The sequence below is a fragment of the Anopheles merus genome, unplaced genomic scaffold, assembly GCF_017562075.2.
Source record: "Anopheles merus strain MAF unplaced genomic scaffold, AmerM5.1 LNR4000459, whole genome shotgun sequence".
NCBI lineage: Eukaryota > Metazoa > Arthropoda > Insecta > Diptera > Culicidae > Anopheles > Anopheles merus.
In genome coordinates, this window is record NW_024428039.1 from 28,541 (window position 1) to 43,413 (window position 14,873).

The following is a 14,873-nucleotide window of genomic DNA, read 5'->3' on the forward strand; positions in this document are numbered from 1 at the left end:
TTTTCGATCTACTCTGTACCCTTCTACGCGCAACACGACGAGAAACTTTCTGGGCTTTCTATCGCTACGATATATTTCAATACAATGCATCTAGACACTGGGACAGCGCAAAATAAAACGATCAAGTGTTTATTAGAACAATGGCATTTGCTTACTTTTATTGTCTTACATCTATCCGAAACAAGGAACAAGGATTATGGTTAATGTTTGTCAATTTGTCGTCCGGGAATAAAACAAAAACAGTAAGTACTTTTGTGTGATAGTGAAACAAAAAAAAACTTGGGAAAATTATTCGCTCTCTTAACAGGAACTGCTCGTGATTTTCGTTCAAATGGGATAATAAATATACATTGAATTGAATGTAAACGTACAACTTTTCTACAACAAAGGGTAAACAAATAATTAAAGCTTTAAAGCAGGTCTACGCTACACTGGCTGTTGCTCATGGCCAACGCGTCACGCTGCCGCCGAATGCTGTCCAGAAACACCGTTAGTCTATTTTTCGTCTCCGTATCATCTTCCAGCAAAATCTGCGCCGATATCATGCCAATCGCATTGTCCATCACCCGCTTGGCCATTCGCAAACTGGGCATTTCGATGTTCACCGTGCACGGTTCAATGTTGCGCGCTGCTCTAACCGGAACCGTGCGGTCCGCTCTGTTAACACTCCCTCCACCCGGGCCTAACTTGCCACCGCGTTGGAGCCGCTTGCCCGGGCGTCCAGTTTTGTACCGCCGAACGGCTGAGGTACCGAGTGCGTCCGATCTGCCGGCGGTAAGGCACGAAGTGGGTAAAAAATTGGTCGCTGAATTCTGCTCGTTTTGCATGTCTCGCCGATAGTTGATACAGATTTTCACCGGCACCACCCGCCTTGCCCATATGTTGCCTTGGTCGTTCTCTAGCGTAAATACCAGCCCGGTACGGCGTTGGTCCAGCCTGAAGCACGTGTTCTGACAGACGAACTGTAGCATTATCTTGACGCACAGCACCTCGTCATCGAGCGGTACGCGGACCGCGTATCGATCCTCGAAGAAGGGCCCATTATCTGCACCAACATATTCGTGCTGTTCATTCTTACATCTCACTACATGCTTCCGGATCTCTTCCGGGCCGGTATCGTGCGCGATGTGTTTGTGGCAGCGCGTGATCGATTCGTGCTGCGATTCCGGCGCGAGTGATACCAGCATTACACGCACGTACCATCCCGTCGGCGGTAGAAAGGTGGGCAGTTGGCACGCTATATCGAACGAACAGATGCTGTCCGTTTTGAGGAACAGCTTCTGGAGCTGCTCGGAAAAAATGAAACCCGAGCCTTGGGTGCTGGATGGAATGACCGTAAAATGTATATCTGCGAGGCAAAGTTCGTCCACCGACGGATACTTTCCGGTCGGATTTAGTGAGCTCGGCAAGGAACCCTTCACATCCTGAAGCAGCGAACTTGGCAAGGCGATGTCTACGCCAGGCGATGTCTGCGACAACGCGAGAGTAGCATTAGAGTCGTTCAATGTTTTGTCCAATCCCATAATGTGGTCCTCCAGCAATTGACTGCTTAGGAAGCTAATTTGCTGCATAGAAATAGAACATATGCGATGTAGGATATATTGTTATTGTTTACTTCTTTCTCTCTTGGTTCTTCTTGCAGTTCTTACCGAACAACCTTCGCCGGTTGCAAACATATCCTCCTCCGCAATTATCGCATCGCTGTGAATTTATAAACATTTTATTAGTAAAACGGTACACACCGTACTTTGTCACTACACTCACTCATCCGGTGCCGGCGAATAGGACATTGTAGCGGAATAATGTAGAAAAACATGAACTTCTGCAAAAACCTTCCCACAAACAATACCGAATCTTGCGTCCAAACACCGCCGCCAGTTGTGATTAACGCGACTGTGACGTAAAAACGATAAGTTTGTGATTGTTTATTTTAGAATTCACTGTGCACAGTGGTAAATTGTTATGAGTGTTGTTGGACATTTGTGATTATTTAAAAACGTACAGTCTGTTCCCGAGATATGCGGTTTATGCGTTCCCGAGGCATCCGGGTAAGTCAAATAACACGATTTTTACCCAAAATACATTTGATAAATGGCTATTTTTGATTAAGTTCAGTACTTTTTAACACTTAGCCTTCAACGCTATGACCGGATACTGGAACGATCACTAAACGAGTTCTAAACGGCCCAACCCAAGCGCCACAGATTAAGCTTAAACGACTGGAAAATTGAATATCCATAGAAAAAAAATGAAAGCTCCACAGCTTCATTGGTTGATCAATAGATGGCGTATTACAACTCATCATCATATTGCTATCCTTTCTTGCAATGTGTTTCGACAAGTTGCATTTTATTATGACCTATATAGCCTTCTAACTTTCTGAGCAAAAATCTATATAAATGGTCGTGTGGTTAGATACGTGGGTATCAACACCAATGACCATTGCTCAAATCTCACTTGCTTCAGTGCTGGTGGTTTCCGTTGGAGTTTAGTATTTAAACAATCGTATCGCCGTTCTAGTTCTAGCGATGCATAACTTCAATGCGAAACCATACAACAGTACAGAGGAAATGAGAAAGCTCTCCTCCAAGCGATGAAGCTCAACTGGTTGGGGTATCCACCAACAGATAGCGCCACCAGCTTTTTGCTATTTTTAGAATGCATGAGTCGTTTGGCGTCTGCTAAACGAAGTCTTTCTATATTCCGTTTAGGTAGAGAACTTGAGTCGTTTAGAAGCCGTTTAGTGGTCGTTTAGTGGATTTGTGGCACTTGGGAAGTCCTCAACCTAAAAGGAATCTAAAGAGACTTCGTATAGCATATGGTAGACGACTGATGCATTCGAAAAATATTTTAAAAATAACTGGTGGCGCCATCTTTTGGTGAGATAGTCACACAGTGGAGCTTTCTCCTTCTCTCTGAACTGTTGTATGGTTTCGCATTGAAGATACGCATCGCTAGAACTAGAACGGCTAGACTAGAACTAGAACGGATGGCTCAGACCCGATAGGTTCGGATCAATAGCAATATATCGATGAGTTATAAACGCTATCTATTGAGCAAACCAGTGAATCTATGGATCTTTCGGTTTTGTCTATGGATATGTGATTTTGCAGTCGTTTAGGCTTAATCTATGGCGCTTGGATAGAGCTTTCGTTTTTTTCTCTTTCTATCGATATTTGATTTGATACGATTCATTTCACGACCCGACCCGGAGTCGGGTGCGAGCCAGTCGAAATAGATTCCCACCCGTGGGTACAGCGGGTGCGCTAGATCGGAGTCGGAATCAAATCCGACCCGCGGGTGCAACTAGTTCGGGTCGACTCGAATGATGAGTAGTTGCGAAAAAGCATAAGCGACTCCCACCCGTTGGTGCAGCGAGTTCAGGTCGGGTCGGATCGGATTGAACACGACCCGACCCGAATTCGCTGCACCAACAGGTCGGAGTTGCTTATGCTTTCTCGCACCTACTCGCTGCAACCCGAACTCGCTGCACTCGTGTGTCGGAATGAACCCACTTTGGCCCGACCCGACCCGAACTCGTTGCACCAATGGGTCGAGTCGCTTATGCTTTCTTGTACCTACCGGAATCGTTGCACCTACTGAACCTACTTGTACCTTTCGGGTCGACCCGAACGACTCCGGGTCGCTTACGCATGGCTCCGTCCCGAAAGGTTCGGGGATCACTAGTTCATATACAGTGGAGCGCCGTTTTTACAGGTGCCTTTTATGCGTCTGTCTGTTTATCCGTTCTGTTGAGAAATGACAGTTCAATACAAATGTTACATAGTGTGCTGTGCAAAAAAAAAAAAATAGTGTGCAAAAAAAACGGTAATCGCCGTTTCAAAATCGGTCAATTAATGGCAAATTTCAAAAATTCACATTGGTAAAAACATCGTATCGAATGAGCAGTGAAGTGTTTATAGTGCGCTTTTATGATACCGAGTGCAAAGGATAAAATTAAAATGTTGGAACGACTAAATTATCTAAAAAATAGTGAGAAGAGTCGAAAATGGTCTCACGTGCTGGTGACTGGTGACGCCACTTCCCAATCGTATCGAGTCGAACGTATCGTGCAATTAGATATTCTTCTTCTTCTTCTTTGGCTCAACAACCGATGCCGGTCAAGGCATGCCAACACACTTGTGGGGTTGGCTTTCAGTGACTTATTGATTTCCCCCCATAGCAGGATAGTCAGTCCTACGTATGGGGCGGCACGGTCTATTTGGGGCTTGAACCCATGACGGGCATGTTGTTAAGTCGTACGAGTTGACGACTGTACCATTAGACCGGCAATTAGATATAGAACAAATTAAACGTTAATTACAATAGAAATCAATGAAATTTTAAATGATTTATAATATAAAAATTCAAAATAGAACGTTCACGTTTACTCGATCACCAAACTGACGTATAAAAATAAAACAAGCATTTAAATAAAAAAATTAAAATCCTATTACAGTGGAGCGTCGTTTATCTGGACTCATCGGGACTCGACCTAGCCTTGATTTGCAAATAACACGGATAATGAGTCAAAAGATATGCATATTTTTTAATTTATCGTATTTTTTGATAAAAAATTACCTACTTTTTATAAACTTCATGTTTTTTTCAATGAGAATATTTGAAATTTGCCATAAATTATAGTGTTTTTGGTAATGACAATGTGCTCTGATAACCGTTTATTATTTTTTTAAATGCCTTCCTCAGAACGCGATATCACCTTTGCATTAAACTGTCATTTCTAAGCAGCACGAATAAACGAATAGCCGGATAAAAGGTACACGAATAAACGTCGCTCCACTGTATTAATTTAAAAAAAAATGCTTACATTCTTAACATACCGGATTGTAAATTGAACGTAAATTCGAATGTAAATGAAGTTGGCCGGTGGATCGTATGTTGGAGGCCCCTAACTTAAATAATATGTAGAAAAAAACAAAGTTACACCGTATCATATAGGATACGAATGCAACGGGATTAAGGCAGCTAGCTACAGCTAATGTTAGCCGTGAACAATACACCTTAGAGAAACATTCACATCTTATTATAATTAGGTTGTAGATTGTTATTCTATTAAAAGAACACAAATAGCGAATATATATAAGTATTTTAATAACGAGTAACCGGAAGAATGGCAATCGAACTACGTCCAAATTGTTAGAAACAGGCCGTGTTAAAAATATATTTTATTCAGGAATAAAAATTGAAAAAAATATCAATTTAAAATTATTATTTGTTGTAACCCAATAAAATAAAAACAGCAAAGAAATATAAAAGGATCAAAGGCGCTTGACTCATAATTTAAATCCGATAAGAGTGGATAAGATATAATACGAAGAGATAGCCAAGCATTTTTTCAATTTAAGAACAATATTCTACTTTATTCGAAACATGATGTTCTTTTCTTCTTCCTTTGTTTTGCATCAACCTTCATTTAAATTTGAGTATCGAGAGAACGTTCAACAAGAAGACGCACCAAAACCAGTTTAATCCTCGGAACGTGATCAATAGGTTTTGACTTTTATTTTACTAGTATGACTTGCTACTAACCAAAAATGAAATGCTCGCAAACGATATTCAAATTTGATCATCATCACCATGAGTTTTCCGGCACATGATCAGACACAAACACAAGCGCAACCCTCCAGGTTGGTGTCATCATTGAGAGGAGCACGCAACGATCGTCAATCGCGGTTTTACAAACACCTTACGACTCGCGAGCCCGTCCCAGCATCTTGCGCTGAGAGAACGGCTTACATCGGTGTAGGTGAGATTCGCCACGCTTCCCGATAGTCTCCGGACCTCAACGGCATGCCGCAACGTATCAGTTCTCGAGGTGATCGCGCCGACGATCGATAGAAACTCGTTTCTGGCTCGGTGTTAGTAATCGTAGTGGTGGGTTCGCGGAAGCTGCGCCATTGCCGTTTGATAGCGCTCTGTTCGATCTCAAAGATACGATTCTTGTCTTGTGCTTAGCTTGGTGGAGAACGGCCAAAAAATAAATTCGTCGCCATGGGAAGCGCAATCAAACGTGCCGACACCATACAGACGATGATTTTGTGGACTGTGTTAATAGTGCTGTGTTTCTTCGCGACTGATCTCTTTGCGCTGCAAGGTAAACTGGCATCACCAGCTAATTTATGGGTGTAGTTGAGGTTGATATGTAAAAAAGCAGACCAATTTATAGACTGTCAAACTATCGAGAGTGACTTCAAACTTACAGCGACAGGCAAGAAGTTACCGCTTTGTTTCTATCTAATCTACGAAAGCGTATCGTGTTTGTAACGCGTTTCACTGCAAAGTTAATCGCTCCGGTATAAGCGGCTCATCTGCAGTGTGCTTCTATTAATGACGCACTATCATTTGCTCTCGGGGTTCGCATAGAAAGTGTGCAAATCATTATCAGCAAATCTACTCACCGAGAACAATGATTTGTGCACATTAAACAGACACAGGCACACATCCGGACACAGTCACCGTCAGACGCATCCAATTCACAACATTAATCTCGCAACATCTAATGTGCACAATATCAACTTAAAGCACTATTTGAACTGTGCAGCAAAAAGCCTCGACGGGTTGTTTGTTGTTTACATTTGGCAAGAAAAGAATTTGCTTGGCTACTTCGATGGTTATTTGGCCAAGGACAGGTTATTGCAGCACGTTCTAGAGCCAACGTCAAGAAGTGGTAGCTAAGAACAAAACACGCGAAATGATCGTGCAAAGCAGATGATCGGTAAAGTGAAGTAGCTTTTTTAGTTGATTTTAACTTGCATTTGCTTTTTTTCAACATGATGTGCAAATCCGAAAACGTGTCGGAGTGAGATAAAAAATAAAGGAATTTTGCCAACGACAGTAAAAAGTACACAAGAATCGTTATACGGACTCTAAAAACTGGTTATTGTATGTATATACCATGGCCTATGTTCGCCATGAGGTGTGCTAATATTTAAAGCTGATGATGAAACATAAAAAAGTAACATCGTTTCAAAGTTCGGCAGCAAGTGTGAGCTTTTAGGAACATAATATCGCTATGGTTATTTTAAGTGTTTGATATTCTCTTAAAGGACTATTTATTGATCGAGTGAAAGGGAACGTGTTTGTTTTTTGTATCACATATTTGTTATCAAACTAAATTATTGTTTACACGAGAACAATTCACACATTTTTAAACCGCACGTTTATTTATTAGACACGTAAATTTATTAGACCAAAGTAGTGAAATATGATTAAAAAGATAAATATCTTTCTTTTTTTAATCCAAAGCATTGTTTGCACCACATGAAAATGTATGTAATGTGTTAAATAGCTCATAAACACATAAAACAGTCATTCAATAATCCGTACTCGATTCAGCGCGGATTGCCAAGCGTGAACTGTATATTGAATTCCATATCTATTAAAACTATATAGAAACAAACATGCAAAAGCAGATTATACGATTGATACACTCAACAGTACTCGATGAAAATTAGATGTCGGTGGGGGATAACAAATAACTATATTATAGGTTATATTTTGTAGAATAATTATGTGCTAGGTGTTGTTACAAATTAATTGAGAATCAAATGTGCGTTCATTTTATAAATTATGTTCCAAATTGTGATAGTTCTGTTGTATAGTCGCCATCTGGTACGGCGAAACAAACATGCCCGTCTTAGGTGCAAGTCCCGTATGCACAGTGCCCCGCATATTACAATGCAGCCCCTTAGTGGTACAAACTGGCCTTAATCGACAACGGTTTTTGCCTCAAGGAATCAGATCATTAAATATTTCTCTTTAATTTCCACTCGATCACTACGAGGACCCTTACCTTAACAATTTTCTAGCGATATGCAATATATTTTCGACTTCTACTATTTTGTAATATTATGATAAATGAGCAAAATATGGTTACATTCTTCTTCTATTTGGCGTAACGTCCTACGCGGACATGCCGGCCTGTACAGGCTCTCGAGACTTAATTCATTACCACGTAGCCGAATAGTCAATCCTTACTACGAGGGTACGGTCCATTCTGGGCTTGAACCCATGACGGGCATGTCATTGAGTTGTTCGAGTTGACGACTGTACCACGGGACCGTCCCTTATGATATGATTACATATAAGAAATAAATCTCTTTCAAATTACTACATTAACTATCTTGCGCATCAAGCTTAAGATATGTAATTAAACATTTAACAATTAAACAATTTAGATTTAAAGTAATCTGTACAATTGTTTACTTTACATCGATCTTTCTTTTTCTGAATATTGTTGCACATTGTGTTTAGGAAATCGGAGCCTTACTTAATAATGATGAATAAATTGCTTCAAAGGAGTCGGTTGCAACTTTATGATGCTTAAGCCTATTGCTTACTCAATTAAAAAGATACATTATTTAAGTGTTTATCTTCAGTAATTTTTATTGATTTATCTGTTATCTTTATATTTTGTGGATTGAAAATAATTTACTTACTTACTTACTTATCCGGCGCTACAACCGCTTTGCGGTCTTGGCCTGCCTCAGGAGTTTCACGGTCTTGCTCACGGTCACGGTCTTGCGCCTTCGTCTGCCAGTCCGTTATCCCGGCCTTAATGGCAGACGCCTCCATGCCATCTTGCCACCTCAATTTGGCCTACTACGCCTCCTCTGTCCTTGTGGACGGCCTAAAAAGACTTTACGGGCTGGGTCGTCCGTTTCCATGCGTATAACATGGTCAGCCCACCGGAGCCTGGCGAGCTTTATACGCTGTAGTGTTCAGCTTTATACGCTGTAGTGTAGGCGACAGTGAGGTCGCCGTACATCTCGTATAGCTCGTCATTATAGCGGCTCCTCCATTGTACTTCCACACATATCCTTCCCCCAAGTATCCTTCTGAGGATCTTTCTCTCGAACGCGGCTCAGATTTGGACAGTGTCCATGTCTCAGAGACGTATGTGAGTACCGGTACTATATGGGTACTATATAGTCCCAGCTTCGTCCGTCGCGACAGATTCTTTGAGTTGAACTGATTTTTCAGGCTGTAGAATGACCGGTTGGCAGCCAGGATCTTTTCCTCCAATTAGACATAAGTTTAATGCAAATTGAAACAAAATTGTTCTATTATTTATTTAGTTAGTTCAAAGTTGAATGTATCCTGTACCTTTAATATGCGTGAGAATAAATAAAGATGGATAGAATGAAATATACAGCGGTGGCCGAAGAGTAGCGACAGAGAGTCTCTCATACCACTCTCTCGGACCCGGAGTTGATTCGGGATTTGATCCACAACACAGTTGATACGAATTCACTCCGTGATTAGACATCACTAGGCCCAAAGCGAAATTTTGGACGATTTGAAAAGTGTGTTAACCTTTCCGTATGTCACCCCTACGTAGGTATGCCGCTGTTTGTTGGGCTGCTGGTGTGGTACCACTATCTGTTTGGTATTTACCCCATTCATCTGGAATCCGAGGTTCACTGCCGCCTGTCCCTTAGTAGTTTTCAGTTTCCATTTTACGTGTCTGTTATTCTGACCTCTTTCCCATGATCTGGCGCATGTTGAAGAACTAGTCAGTCAGAGTGTTGATTTTCCGTTACAAAATCCTCTTTGATAGTTTCTGGAAGGATCAAGGAGAATATTTATAATTTAATACCCCTGTAATTAATGCAGTCCAACCTGTCTCACTTCTTGTACATGGGGTAGCTGATGTTTAGGTCAATCTGTTCAGTATGATAGACCATGACAGTCCTGTTTTTAAAACAGCATCCCAAGCTAAAAAGTAGTGATTAATCGTCTGCAATATTATTAAAAAAAAAACAGTAAATGTAAAGCAGCGGGACCATGGGACTTACTAAAGCTGAGAATTATTCTATCTGAACAGGTCTTTACCTGCAAGTGTTATTGCTCATATTTCAGATAGCCATTCGCTGCATCATCAACATTCTCAAAGATTCTCAAAAGTTTGTTAAATCGATTTGTGCTCATTCTATAAACGTTTAGAACATAGTTTTCTCAAAGCCACGCATGAGTGCCTGAGAAAATGAGCGTTGAGAAAGTTTCTCAGCCGCCATGGCCTCGCAGCTTAATCTTTTCAGTTATTTAAAATATCAAGCAAGTTTATATTAAGAAGGTCAACTAAAATAATATAAGGCCCTTTTGATGGATTTTAAATAGGATGTTGTCCATGTCTGACTAACAATAACTATTTTTTACTTGTTCTCGCTTAATCTGAATTCACTATAAATCATCTTCAATGGTAAATTATTTACCGCAAAGTTTTTAAAGATTATCCTTAGTCCTAATGACAGATTCTCAAGGCAAATATTATTAATATGTTTGTTCTTATCATGTTCCTATGCCTCCACTGACCTTGAATTATTATACAAAATTATTGAGATATTCTTTAGAACGAATAAGTTAATTCAATACTTTTGAATTCAATTGATGTCGTACAGTTTTATTGTACATTTAAAATGTGCGGAAGATGGTTAGTCTTCATATTCGGGCTGGGGGAAATACGAGTTCATCTAATTATAAAAATTAGAGTTCATATATTTGTTGCATGTATAGGTCATTTTACACAGTTTTGCTTAGCCCTTTTGAATGAACTAATTCTGTATGTGGCATATATTTACCCACAGCAAAAATGTGAGTATCACGCATTGATGAACAAGTATCACAGAAAGAGAAACGAATCCCACATCGCAGCTGGAACTGGCCATTACATCATAGGTCACTCCCAAAATGTCATATTTAGCTGAACATTTTTTCAACAACAGGTTCAAAATATGGTGGTCTTACATCACTGACCATCACTTTTAATCACATCCAAACCAGGCCTGAACATCTGTCGAATTTTCTCTACGGAAATTTAAAAAATCGTACACCATAAAGTCAAAGTCATAGAAGATTTCAATATGATTGCAGCAATATAATTCCAGCTGATCGTATAATTGTTGAAAGAGAGCACTCAAATCATACATTTTGCTCGGCACCTAATAAATATTTAAAGCTATATTGCATTGGTACAGAAAGTGCGTCAATGCTTTTAACCAGTGAACATCTATCCCATCATTTCTTCGCAGACGGCGAATCATGCTCGCACCAGGGAGAGTCGGGAGTGTGCCGACCATACTCGAAGTGCAAACGCGGCAATCGAATCACTGTGTGCAGCTATTCGGCCACGGAAGCGATCGTCTGCTGCCCACAATCCCAACAGCTCGACAGCCCCCCGAGCGGGTTTAGCTTACCGACACCACTTAACTCGCAAAGTCGTGGCGGAAACGAACGGATAAGCGAAAAAAGTAAGTACCACGAAGAAGCAAACACGGACAAACGCGTAATTTCACTAAGAAACCGATTCGCTCTTACCGTTCCATAGAATGTAACGAATACAAGGACCTTACGACGGAAAGTGTTGCGATCAGTGCGCTCACACTGAATCCAACCCTGGTTAAAATCGATGTACCGAAGTGTGAAATGGTGGTGAAGCTGATCGTCGGTGGCAACGTGACGAAACCGGGCGAGTTCCCGCACATGGCTGCGATCGGATGGCGGCAGCCGAATGGTGGCTACTCGTTCGACTGCGGAGGATCGTTGATCAGCGAGTACTACGTGCTAACGGCAGCCCACTGCTACGCGGAATCAGCTGACGGGTAGATCATCGGCTCGGAAAGGCCGAAAGAAAGAAGCAAAAAAAGCACATTAAATCACTGAACACTACCTTACCGTTTGTCCACTTGCAGCACACTACCCTCCATTGTGCGTCTGGGCGAACAGAGCTTGGTGCGCGAGGACGATGGTGCGGAACCGGAAAATTACGACATCTTGCGCTTCATCGTGCATCCGGATTTGAAACGGAGCGTCGGAAAATATAACGATATCGCACTGATTCAGCTGACGGAGCGTGTGATCTTTACGAACTTTATACGGCCGGCCTGTCTGTACCCATCGGAAGTGCTGAACGTACGCACAGCGATCGCGACCGGATTCGGGCGGACGGAGTATCTTGGTGCCAAATCGGACGAGCTGCGTAAGGTCGCACTCAACATCTACAACAATGAACTGTGTGCCGAGCGATACCGGTATGACCGACACCTCCGCCAGGGCATCCTATCCACGCAGATGTGCGTTGGTGATCTGGCCGGTGGAAAGGATACCTGTCAGGGCGATTCGGGCGGCCCGCTACAGATCACGGTACAAGAAAACCATTGTATGTTTTACATCCTCGGTGTGACATCTTTGGGGCAGGTGTGCGGTAGTTCTACGCCGGCAATTTACACCAAAGTTCACCCATACCTGGACTGGATCGAATCCGTCGTGTGGGGATGAACGGACAGTCGAACGGACGGCTATAACGCAACAGCCACTGGTTAATTTTGTACACTTCCTGTAAGGCAGGTCATGGCGTTTTAATCGAAACCAAGCATACAATTTCTGCAAAGTAGAAATTCTATCCCAAACTCCAAGAGTATGACTACTTCAAAGCAAACAGCTAATCTCTTAATTGCGTTCAACGAGGAGAACAAATCGACGAAAAAAGTTCTTTCAGCCCTTTTACTAATACGCCCAACATACTTCTAATATTTTTATATTCAATAAAGAACTTTATCAGTTGCATACGTAAATTTCAAAACACGTGTATTATTTCTCTTCCTCATTCACTTTGGAAATGGAAACTTAACACTGAAACTAAAGTTATCGTCAGCTTATTCTAAGATAATATAATCTTATAACAAGGCACCCGAACCGACGGAATTGCAGCTGAACTGGTCAAGGTCAATGGAGGGCCACGACTAGAAAACGAGATTCATCAAATTGTTACTGAGGTGTGGGATAGCGAATGTGATGCCTTGTAATTGGAATCTCGGCATCATCTACCCAAAAGGGAGATAGGAGACATCTACCCCATATATACAAGAAGGGAGACAGGTTGGACTACAACAACTACAGGGGTATTAAGGTGTTGAATACTGCCTATAAAATATTCTCCCTGGTCCTTCAGGATCGCCTTGTCCCGCTCGTCGAAGTCGGATAGTCGGAAACTATCAAAGAGGATTCCGAAACGGAAAATCAACCACTGACCAGATCTTCACCATGCGGCAGATCTTCGAGAAGATGGCTGAATACAGAAACGACACATACCATCTCTTCATTGACTTCAAAGCCGCATACGATAGCATAGCCAGGGAAAAACTGTATGACGCTATGAGCTCATTTGGAATCCCGGCCAAACTGATAAGGCTAGTTAAAATGACTATGACCAACATCACATGCCGAGGTGGATGGAAAACTCTCAGGACCAAGGGTCTGCGCCAGAGGGACGGGCTTGCCTGTCTCCTATTTAACCTGGCACTAGAGAGGGCCATCCTCGACTCCAGGGTGGAGACTACGGGAACCATCTCTTATAAATCATCCCGGATCCTGGCATACGCTGATGATATAGACATTGTAATGTGTTCGGAAGATAATTAAGGTCGCCATGTAATGTGATGAGCGTACATGCGGTACATACTGTACATCGATCAACGTCGCGGTAGGTCAGTTTTTACTGACATGAGCCGAGGTGGAATAATACTTTGTTCGAAGCGGACTTTTCAACACTTGATCGTCCAGGCGATCATAGAAACCTTTAGGAGGTTTCCCTTACTGGAAACGTTGGAGTTTAGAAGCCTTACCTTGGGTAGGGGGACATAACTAAACTCTTGAAATAAGTTGGAAGGCAAAGGTTTTGGGGAGCGTAATGTCCTATCTTGGCAGTCCGAACGAATCTGACTTGCCACGATTGGAATTGGTTTTATTTATACTCAAATGAGTTAAGGGTTTCGTACATTTGGTTCCGGGTTGTATGTTGGAAAGTTATTGTTTTCACTCAGCTATTTACGTTTGTCTTTTGTTGACAAGAACGGTTCTTGTCACCAAATACCTGTTTTGGGTTTAATGCTTATACTATTCCTGCTTTGGTTTATAATGCATAAACTGTTCCTGCTTATGTTGTACGTTTTCGGTTGGTTCTGTTAAGTGTGTCACAATTGTTTTTATATGAACGGTGTGACCTGAGCTCTTCCGGATGTGTATGGTATGATCTGATTTGCTGTGTGTGTTATAATGAATGTGTTACAATGGTGTGGTTTGGCTTTCCAAAGTGTGTTACAATGTGTTTATAGCTGATAGTGTGTATTACAATATGTTCTGTATAGCAGATATGCTACAACATCATTGGTCTGCGGCTCTCCTATGTAGCAGAAGCCTACCAAGGGATCGAGCAGGCGGCAGAGAGCCTCGGATTGCAGATAAACGAGGCAAAGACCAAACTGATGGTGGCAACATCAGCGATCCTACCAATAAATAATCAGAATCTACGTAGGCGTGACGTGCAGATAGGTGAACGCACTTTGAAGTCGTCCCACAATTCACCTATCTTGGGTCAAAGGTCAGCAACGACAACAGCATGGAAGCTGAGTTGCGCGCAAGGATGCTGGCTGCCAACCGGTCATTCTACAGCCTGAAAAAGCAGTTCACCTCAAAGAACCTGTCACGACGGACGAAGCTGGGACTATATAGTACCTATATAGTTCCGGTACTCACATACGTCTCTGAGACATGGACAATGTCCAAATCTGACGAAACCCTCTTAGCCGCGTTCGAGAGGAAGATGCTCAGAAGGATACTTGGCCCCGTATGTGTGGAAGGACAATGGAGGAGTCGCTATAATGACGCCATGTTATACGCATGGAAACGGACGACCCAGCCCGTAAAGTCTTTTTAGGCCGTCCACAAGGACAGAGGAGGCGTAGTAGGCCCAAATTGAGGTGGCAAGATGGCATGGAGGCGTCCGCCATTAAGGCCGGGATAACGGACTGACAGACGAAGGCGCGAGACCGTGATCGGTTTCGGACACTCCTGAG

At 42.2% G+C, this 14,873-nt stretch overlaps 2 protein-coding genes across 2 annotated transcripts; one reads left to right on the forward strand and one right to left on the reverse strand.

Annotated features, from left to right (window-relative positions):
- Positions 1-113: 113 nt before the first annotated feature.
- On the reverse strand, positions 114-6,563 carry LOC121602451. The gene is made up of 4 exons (XM_041931218.1): positions 6,420-6,563; positions 1,765-1,893; positions 1,650-1,701; positions 114-1,565 (listed from the first exon to the last, which is right to left on the reverse strand). The coding sequence occupies exons 1-4, from the start codon at positions 6,461-6,463 to the stop codon at positions 411-413; spliced, it is 1,380 nt and encodes a 459-aa protein (XP_041787152.1). The 5' UTR covers positions 6,464-6,563; the 3' UTR covers positions 114-410.
- LOC121602452 (serine protease snake-like) lies at positions 5,735-12,600 on the forward strand. The gene is made up of 4 exons (XM_041931219.1): positions 5,735-6,115; positions 11,052-11,270; positions 11,348-11,621; positions 11,712-12,600. The coding sequence occupies exons 1-4, from the start codon at positions 6,013-6,015 to the stop codon at positions 12,295-12,297; spliced, it is 1,182 nt and encodes a 393-aa protein (XP_041787153.1). The 5' UTR covers positions 5,735-6,012; the 3' UTR covers positions 12,298-12,600.
- The last annotated feature ends 2,273 nt before the right edge of the window (positions 12,601-14,873 follow it).